Source organism: Oncorhynchus kisutch, linkage group LG12 (assembly GCF_002021735.2).
Source record: "Oncorhynchus kisutch isolate 150728-3 linkage group LG12, Okis_V2, whole genome shotgun sequence".
NCBI classification, from domain to species: domain Eukaryota; kingdom Metazoa; phylum Chordata; class Actinopteri; order Salmoniformes; family Salmonidae; genus Oncorhynchus; species Oncorhynchus kisutch.
The window spans coordinates 28526103-28536253 of record NC_034185.2 but is presented as its reverse complement, the minus strand read 5'-3'; the positions used below and the strand labels follow the sequence as shown (position 1 = coordinate 28536253).

General features: G+C 42.3%; 1 protein-coding gene across 1 annotated transcript; it reads left to right on the top strand.

Moving 5' to 3' along the window:
• The first annotated feature begins 4369 nt into the window (after window positions 1–4369).
• LOC109900282 (potassium channel subfamily K member 1) lies at window positions 4370–8508 on the top strand. Its single transcript, XM_020495972.2, has 3 exons — window positions 4370–4914; window positions 5513–5917; window positions 7608–8508. Exons 1-3 carry the CDS (start codon window positions 4578–4580, stop codon window positions 7856–7858), a joined length of 993 nt encoding a protein of 330 aa, XP_020351561.1. The 5' UTR covers window positions 4370–4577; the 3' UTR covers window positions 7859–8508.
• Window positions 8509–10151: the final 1643 nt, after the last annotated feature.

The window sequence follows — 10151 nt, the reverse complement described above, 5'->3', positions numbered from 1 at the left end:
GACCCGATGATTTGTCTGACAAACCAAGAACTATGCATCCTGCAGGTGTAACAGTATAACTTTAGTCCGTCCCCTCGACCATACCCAGGCTCGAACCAGGGACCCTCTGCACACATCAACAACTGACACCCACAAAGCATCGTTACCCATCACTCCACAAAAGCCACTACTTCATGGTCTCAAAGTGAGTGAATTCACCGATTGAAACGCTATTAGCGCGCACCACCGCTAACTATTTCACATTGGTTACACTCACCCCCCTTTTGACCTCCTCCTTTTCCGCAGCAACCAGTGATCCGGGTCAACAGCATCAATGTAACAGTGCAACTTTAGGCCGTCCCCTCGCCGGGCTCGAACCAGGGACCCTCTGCACACATCAACAACTGACACCCACGAAGCATCGCTCCACAAAAGCCACGGCCCTTGCAGAGCAAGGGGAACCACTACTTCAAGGTCTCAAAGCAAGTGACATCACCGATTGAAACGCTATTAGCGCGCACCACCGCTAACTATTTGGGTCAACAGCATCAATGTAACAGTGTAACTTTAGGCCGTCCCCTCGCCGGGCTCGAACCAGGGACCCTCTGCACACATCAACAACTGACACCCACGAAGCATCGCTCCACAAAAGCCACAGCCCTTGCAGAGCAAGGGGAACCACTACTTCAAGGTCTCAAAGCAAGTGACATCACCGATTGAAACGCTATTAGCGCGCACCACCGCTAACTAGCTAGCCATTTCACATCGGTTACACAGGCCCAAGCATGGATCAAAGCTGGCGAGACATTCAATGATGTCATCTTCCCAGACGAATCAACCGTGGCCCTTGAGCAAAAGAAAGGAAGATGGTCAAGCAAGCCGAGTCCCAAGCATCTGCTCTAACTCCATGTGTGGGGGCAATTTATCGCCAGGGACCAGGCCCATATTTTTGATGGTAAGTTGGCTATTTACAAATAAAAAAGGTACATAAAATATTGTGGCCCACAGACTGCTATGTGTTCCACAATAATTCACTGTTGCCTCCTTTTTCAGGAATCATGGCTCGAGATTTCTTTGAGGAAGAAATCATCAGGAGATATGCTGGGCCCCATGTCAGAGAGGTGATTCTGGGACCACATCGTTTCTTTCAAGGTAGGATTATAGAAACATTTTGTTATGTTTAGACCTATGTACGTGTATATTTCTAGTATTGTACCTAATGTTGGCTGTTAGGCTACATGTATTTTTTTCTTCTCCAAATGCAGGCAATGACCCAAAACAGCTCCTTCCGCTGGCAAATAAACTTGAAGAGCAGTAGATGGTAGGCTTAATCTACCCCAACTCCTCCAGGAGTAACAGGTGAAAAGAAGTGTTAACCCTTTACATTAGTGTCCTTATTACTGTGTTAACATCCAGTTCAACCCTAACTTTAGCCTCAACCGCAGATCTAACCCTAGCTTCATGTCCACATTCCGGTTCAAGCCTTACCCTAGCATCAAACCTAACCCTAATCCTAACCCGAAGTAACCTTACAGTGTAATAATGAGTAATTATCCGCTGTAATGTTAGTGTAACCAACCATGGCTAGGCTACGTCTCAAATTACAGGATTTTTATGAAACGTTCACCAAGTGTGTGTGAGGAGAGAGAGTGTGAGTGTGTCAATGCATGCACTTATTGTGTATTTCAAGCTTTATGTATTGGACTAAAGTGCACTTTCAATGGAGATTCTACATTCAGAATCATTTTTACATTTTAGCAGAGACTCTTATCCAGAGTAACTTGCAGGAGCAATTAGGGTTAAGTGCCTTGCTCAAGGACACATCAACAGATGTTTCACCTAGTCAGCTCAGAGAGTTGAACCAGCAACCTTTCTGTTACTGACCCAACGCTCTTACCCACTAGGCTACCTTTCACTTTCAGTCCAGAACTAGGCTTAATCTGTGTCCAGTAAACCACCCCTATACTGTATGTCTGTTCACACTGGACACTAGAGAGACTAACTAAAAAATCCTGATTTCGAAAATGTGCAAGGCTTTGCTGATGCAAATGCTTAGTTAATCAGGTCCGACATTACCTCAACTCCTTAACCAGTGTTCTTAAATGGCCCTCAGTATCAAGGTCAGGACGCCATGTCCATTGTATGGTGTTCAATGCCTTATGATGTGTTTTCACTGGATACCACGTTGTCATACAGCATCTCCTAGATATCCCCTTGTATTTTGTACGTTTCTTCCGAACAGCATGCAAAACAGCACCTTGGCTGGTTGCCTATCCAACAGCTAGCAAGACCTACCCTCCCTGGTCATCGCTTAGCAACTTAGCTGATGTTTTGCGTAATGACTCCTCACCTCGACTATTTATACTCTTATGAGTGTCATTTGCCTACTTCCTCACATTGCTCTTGCCTTATCTCCAATGTCCTTAGCGCTCTGCACATTACGGTTAGGAGTAAAGAAGAAAGCATATCATAGACATCTGTGGCTTTTTATAAGAACTGAGGAACATGCTTTCCAGAACATTTCATGTGTTAGGTTTTAGACACTTTCTTTTTTGGTCCTTAGTGCATGTCTGACACTGCCTTTCATGTAGTTGTGCCTTTGCCTGATACTGTAATCCAAGCCTTAACCTTTTACTGCAGTGGGCTAAATCAGGGTCAGTGTTTCTATGTAGTCTTAAACAAACCTACTTTGAAACAAAAGTATACACCTCACACACATGGTTATGGGCTTTAAAAAAAAGAAAACAAATGTACCATGTCAGATATGTAATGTAACAGTTGAAATGTATTACATTTTGAGTTTACATCACAAAAGAAATATAACAAAACTGTTGACATAGAAACACCGGACTTTCAACAGGTTTTTTGAAATAATGTTTATTAATTATAACATGTAAAATATGAATTACATTCCACCCTTTAGGCCACTAGGTCATTTGAATGCAAGAAAGGGCTATGCACCAGACATGGTGGTTACAATAGCAATAACTTGAACATTCATTGTTACTGTAAACTATATGAAACTTCATGTCTCGATTTTCAACCTGGACTCATGGGTAGACGTAACATAGTAAATATAATTCTGGGATACTCCAATTAGTACAGTGGGGAGAACAAGTATTTGATACACTGCCGATTTTGCAGGTTTTCCTACTTACAAAGCATGTAGAGGTCTGTAATTTTTATCATAGGTACACTTCAACTGTGAGAGACGGAATCTAAAACAAAAATCCAGAAAATCACATTGTATGATTTTTAAGTAATTCATTTGCATTTTAAGTAATAATTCCAGCTCTCACAGACCTGTTAGTTTTTCTTTAAGAAGCCCTCCTGTTCTCCACTCATTACCTGTATTAACTGCACCAGTTTGAACTCGTTACCTGTATAAAAGACACCTGTCCACACACTCAATCAAACAGACTCCAACCTCTCCGCAATGGCCTCTCGCTACAGTTGGGCCCTGCGATAGCTGCCTCTCGCTACAGAAACAGGAGATCGGCTCATATGGCAGGAGCCTTTCTCTCTCGCACAAGCCAAGGCTCATGCAAGGTTATACTTACTGTTTTGATTGATTGTATTACTATTGATTGCACTTCATATTTAAAATGTGTATTTTTATATTATTCTGTAGGGCTCATTTAAAAAAGAGACATGGATCTCAATATGATTCCCTGTTGAAATAAAGGTTAAATAAATACATTGCAATTTTGTTGTTTTTCAAATCCCAGATTGCCTCTTTAAGATACTTTATAAAGAGAAAATGATTAAAAAAGCACTAGTACAGATCATAACAATCAAAGTGCTGCCATGTGAATGTGATGCATTTGTTTCACTGTTAACATGTTTTTTCGTGGACCACCTACAGATGGCTTCAATTGAATTGCCTGATGTGAATCTAAAGTAACAAACTAATTGTTTAAATAAGAATTCAGACAATATCTTCCAATGCACCTGTCTCAACCACAGTTCAAAAATATACTTATTCTGCCTCCATCTAGTGGGGGAAGAAAGGTGTAGGCAGGAATGGGCATACAACAAAAATACAATTGTTATATATACTGTATATACAACATTGTTTTAACCAACAATGTATTACATTACGAAATAAGGATTTGGATGTGTGTGTTAAAAATGCTGTCATGCAGGATGGACTATAGGTACACAGCTGACGTTTAAACCGACTAGCCAAAACCTAAAGCTGACCCTTGCCTTAACATATTCTGTAATTAAATATTGGTTTAAGCGACAGGCGGGCCCTTATAGCCTTTGTCCCTGTCATGCAGGGCAGCAGAGTGATAACAACCAGCCTAAACCGGCAAGACCGGCTGCCCTGCAACCACACACCTCACCTTTAAAGCCTACCTGGCCCAGTGAGAACCAACGACGTCACGCGTCCCGTCCTCAGGACAGGTCGCGCGTCACCTTGACAAGGGTTGTATCGTGGAATGAGGAAAAGAAGATCACACCATCTGGACAGAATACTTTAAGATATTAACTCTCATCGATAACAACTATCAGTAATGTGAAAATTAGACATCATAAATTGACCGCATCACAGAATTTGAAAGAAACAGTTGTAAGTCAGGTCTAGTTTCAGAATGTACCGCCAGTGCGCGAGTCTGGTGGAACGACACCGGTCAGAGCTGAGTTTCGCATTGCTGTTGTCAGGCTATGCGCTCTACCTGATTCTTGGCGCATGGGTCTTCTCCGCCGTTGAGCTTCCATATGAGCAACGGCTGCGCGAACAGCTGGAGACCGCCCGGCAAAAGTTTCTCTGGGACAACGCGTGCGTGTCTGACGAAAGGCTCGAGGAGCTTCTGATCCGCGCGCTGCATGCCAATAACTACGGCGTGTCGGTGCTCGGTAACGCTAGTGAAAACAACTGGGACTTCATCTCCTCTCTGTTCTTTACCAGCACAGTTCTAACCACCACGGGTAGGTTTAGGTGGGTTGGTCAGTGTGATTTTAACCTTTGCTAAAATGTAGTTATTTAAAGTTGGTTTCATCTTCTCAAGATGGGTATCACAAAGCAGGATCACTACTAGATAATTGTGAAAACATTAAGATGAATTGAATAAGCCGCAGTTTATGGGTTGTTTGAAATGTCAGGTCAATGTACCCCTCTCAATGTACCCCTTCCATGCATAAGTAGGGATGCTGAGGGTGCTGCAGCACCTCCTGATATATCGGAATAATATATTTCTCCACAAAAGTAGTGCACTGGGCCTTTACTAGTCCTGTATTAGTGGACTGATATGTCTGTAGGACAGGCAAAAACGCCCGCCCCCCCCCCTCCAAAGTACTATGCATGCCCATTTCAAGCCTTCCTATGAATAACAAAAATACACTCTAAATGTAATCAGCAGCATCATGCACCTTATTTCTTTGAGGGGGAACTAATGTCAAAATTCAATTAAGAAATATATATTTTCAGTGCAAGTGGATAAATCTGAAGTGGCCTGTACCTGAGCAGGGCTGTCAGCCTCCAGGATAGGTATTGCATTTAAAAAGGTGTGTGTGCATGTTGTTGCAGGCTATGGTCACACTGTACCACTGTCAGATGGAGGAAAGGCATTCTGTGTGTTCTACTCTCTCCTCGGAATCCCCGTCACTCTCCTCTTCCTCTCCGCCCTGGTACAAAGAATTATGGTCCTGGTGACGCGCCGACCTGTAGCGTACCTTCACCTGCGATGGGGCGTGTCCAAACCAAAGTTTGCCGCTGTCCATGCGGCATGTCTATCCGTTGTTGCAGCACTGCTCCTCTTCCTCCTACCAGCGGTAGTGTTCTGCAGGCTGGAGCCTCTATGGAGCTACCTGGAGTCCCTCTACTTCTGCTTCATCTCACTTACTACAATTGGCCTAGGAGACTATGTACCTGGAGAGACTCACAATACCGTTCCCAACTCTCACCGCACGCTATATAAGCTGGCTATTACACGTAAGTTACTGTAACACAACCATAACCTAACCATGGCAAAGCCGTGACCCTCAGCCCTCACTGCTATTTACCTTGTCAAAGATACTAATGAAAAAGCAAGATAGATCGCCTGCCCTACTGCCATGCAACAATAGATTCCATAGATAAGAAATATGATCTGTTCAATGCAGTTTGATGTCACCTTAAGTGTATAAAAACAGTGCACACTGTCCCAGGTCCCAGCAATGGATGTTTAGTAGATGTAAGTTGGCAATCTAGCACCTAAATGCAGAATCCTTGGTGTAATACATGAAGGTGGTGAAGGTCACGTGATTCTGGCTTTGGCGAATGTGCAGTTTTTTTGTGAGGGGATGGGGTAGCTGCACTACCACAGTTATAACCAGCCCTACTATCCATGATGCAACTCTGACCATAACCCCAAAGTACGGTGCACTACAGTCTTTAGCCATGTCCTATATGTTATTTTTCAGAATGGAAACACCACTCAGTGGTGGGAAAAGTACCAAATTGTCATACGTTAGTAAAAGTAAAGATACCCTAATAGAAAATGACTCAAGTAAAAGTAAAAGTCACCCAGTAAATTACTACTCGAGTAAAATTATTTGGATTTAAATATAATGAAGTATTAAAAGTCAATATAATTGCTAAAATATACTTAAGTATCAAAAGTAAAAGTATGAATCATTTCACATTAATTATATTAATTTACGGATAGCCAGGGGCACACTTCCAACACTCAGACATAATTTACAAACCAAGCATTTGTGTTTAGTAGGGATGACGAGGGATGTTCTCTTGATAAGTGTGTGAATTGGACCATTTTCCTGTCCTGCTAAGCAATCGAAATGTAAAGAGTACTTTTGGGTGTCAGGGAAAATGTGTGGAGTAAAATGTACATTCTTTTCATTACGAATGCAGTGGAGTAAAAGTAAAAGTTGTCAAAAATATAAATAGTAAAGTAAATTACAGATACCCAAAAAAACTACATAAGTAGTATGTTAAAGTATTTTTACTTTAGCACTTTAGCACTACACCACTGGCTCCAATGTAGTAGCTCCAATGCAATAATTGATTTAACAACATTTTGACAGCAAGGTCTCTTCATCAGGGTATGAGTTATAATAACCATAAACTAACCATAATAACTAGCGCGGTCAAACGATAAAACATTTTTATCAAGTTATTTCCAGGATTTGCTGTGATTAATCATGATTAATCACAAATTCTGAATTTGCTTAAATTAAGCAGAAATTAAGATTTTTCATCATTAAAAAAAAGTATTGATGACTTGATTTGGTCTAAGGTAATGGTTAGCAAAATGAGATAAATTGAAAAAAGCAGACTTTCTTTAACCTCAAAGTGAACTTGCTTTTAGAATGCATTGTTGTTTTTAGCTGTATCGATTGGTTATTTGGGATGTTGTCCGTGTATTTTGAAGGGTTTCAGAAAAGACGATTAAGCACGATAAAAAAATTATTGGGCAATAAAATTACAAAAAGTTAACTTGAGCTAACGTATCAACTCGGACAGCCCTAATAATAACACAATCATAACCTCGACCACATGCTATAGTCTAGCCATCACTTGTAAGTTACTATAACCATAACAGAACCACCAATGAATTACTATATCAGGTTCATGTGTGATTAATCTTATTCTCCCATTTCTCGTCACTCTCACTCTGTGCTAGTGTACCTGTTGCTTGGCTTGGTCTGTCTGTTGGTGGTGGTGGAGACGTGTTGTGAGCTGCCACAGCTGAAGAGCTTCAGGAGGAGATTCTACAGAGAAAATAATGCTCCAGAGTCAGAGACCAGAGACCAGGAGGAGTTTAGCAGCACAGAACATGATCAAATGACTGACCACCTAACTGATCAGCTGACCTTCTCCTCAGTGTCCGCCCAGGCTGCCTCCCTCCGCCAGGACAACACAACCTGGCAATAGCATAAAATAGATACTTCACTGTGTATTGATGAGAATGGAAATGTGTCTTCTGCCTTATGCCCCTCCTCCCACACACACACAACCACACACATACACGCACACACACACACGTTGAGATGCAGCCACAGTGGGAGCCATTGTGGGGGGTTAAAATGTCTTGCTCAAGGGATTGTATATAGGATCAGAAACCAGCAGCCTTCCATCTGCCAGTTCAGTTCCATTCCCATTTTTGTGTCGCCTGGTCCGGGGTTTGGACCAGCAACCTCCCAGCTGTTGGGCACGTTCTTTTTGCATCGCCTAGTGCTTGGGTTGGGCGGAGATTGTACATTTTAAAGTAGACCATTCCATTGGTTCTAAAGTGAATTCTCCACCAACTAGACAATGCAAAACAAGCGCACCCATAAAGTGTGTGTATATGTGTGTGTGTGTGTGTGTGTGGGGGGAGGGGGGGGGGGGGTTATTGTATGCATGCCACTGTCTTGTGAGCAGGGTGGTTTTGGGTGCTCTACACTTCCTCATTCAAACAAATTAGCTATACTGTTTGAATGAGAGATGTGTGGCTAACCAGTGTGTTGCGGGATTGGCGATTACTCTAGACCAGAATCTCCCAATCTCAGTCACTTTTTAAAAAATAAATCAAAATAAATTCAGGGAGCTGGCATTTCATGGGAGATGGTCTCCCACAGCTAAATAATGCAATTCAGTAAAGGTATAGCTTGAGTGGAGGTGGCATTGATGGTACTGCCAGGGAGGGCGAAACATCAGTCAGACAGGCCCGGAGTTTTGCATCAGGCACCACTGTGTCTGAAGTTCACAGCTACTCCTCTGTAGGTAGGCTGGAACATCCACCACCAAATGTGTAGTACCTACCTGGGTGATGATTCGGGAGATATAAGAGCCTGAGAGACCACCACACCACAGTCCACATCCTTCCAGAAACAGGAGCAGGTGGAATAAAAAGCCGGTGCTGTGTTGATCAGGTGTTGATGCATTATTCAAATTAGATTAGACAGCTGGCTAGCTATAGCTAGCCAAGTCAAGTAAACAGATTTGCCATTGTCAGTCCTGCAATTCCAGAGGTCACCAACAGATATTTTTGCTTAACCCTCAACTGGTTATCAAAAACCCCCAAAAGTATTTTAAAAATGACAAATACAGTGCCTTGCGAAAGTATTCGGCCCCCTTGAACTTTGCGACCTTTTGCCACATTTCAGGCTTCAAACATAAAGATATAAAACTGTATTTTTTTGTGAAGAATCAACAACAAGTGGGACACAATCATGAAGTGGAACGACATTTATTGGATATTTCCAACTTTTTTAACAAATCAAAAACTGAAAAATTGGGCGTGCAAAATTATTCAGCCCCCTTAAGTTAATACTTTGTAGCGCCACCTTTTGCTGTGATTACAGCTGTAAGTCGCTTGGAGTATGTCTCTATCAGTTTTGCACATCGAGAGACTGACATTTTTTCCCATTCCTCCTTGCAAAACAGCTTGAGCTCAGTGAGGTTGGATGGAGAGCATTTGTGAACAGCAGTTTTCAGTTCTTTCCACAGATTCTCGATTGGATTCAGGTCTGGACTTTGACTTGGCCATTCTAACACCTGGATATGTTTATTTTTGAACCATTCCATTGTAGATTTTGCTTTATGTTTTGGATCATTGTCTTGTTGGAAGACAAATCTCCGTCCCAGTCTCAGGTCTTTTGCCGAATACTTTCGCAAGGCACTGTATATATAAAAACACGTCACAATTGCAAGAAAGATGTATAATATTTACAGAGCTCTATGCCAAGGCTTCCTCACAGGTGAAAAGTTATTGCACATTTAGAAACCATGCAGCCTCCCGGGTGAGGGTTGGGGTGTGAGCCGCGTACCCTGTTCAAAGCGTCTGGCGAAGTCTGCTCAAAACAAATTGTCGTATGTAAAGCACGTGGAGAAGGGGGAGACCAAGGTTGGTTGTCACACGGATTGGTTGTCACAGTGCTTATAGAGAGCAATGGTAATGCCGTTTTTTGTAGACACCAACTCCACCAAGGCTCGTTGGCCAAGCCTATCGGGAAATTCATTCAGCCTCAGAAATTGCCAAAATAAATGCTTCACAGAGTTCAAGTAACAGACACATCTCAACATCAACTGTCCCGAGGAGACTGTGAATCAGGCTTTCATGGTTAAATTGCTGCAAAGAAACCACTACTGAAGGACACCAATAATAAGAAGAGACTTGCTTGGGCCAAGAAATACGAGCAATGGATATTAGACCGGTGGAAATTTGTCCAAATTTGGTATGGAG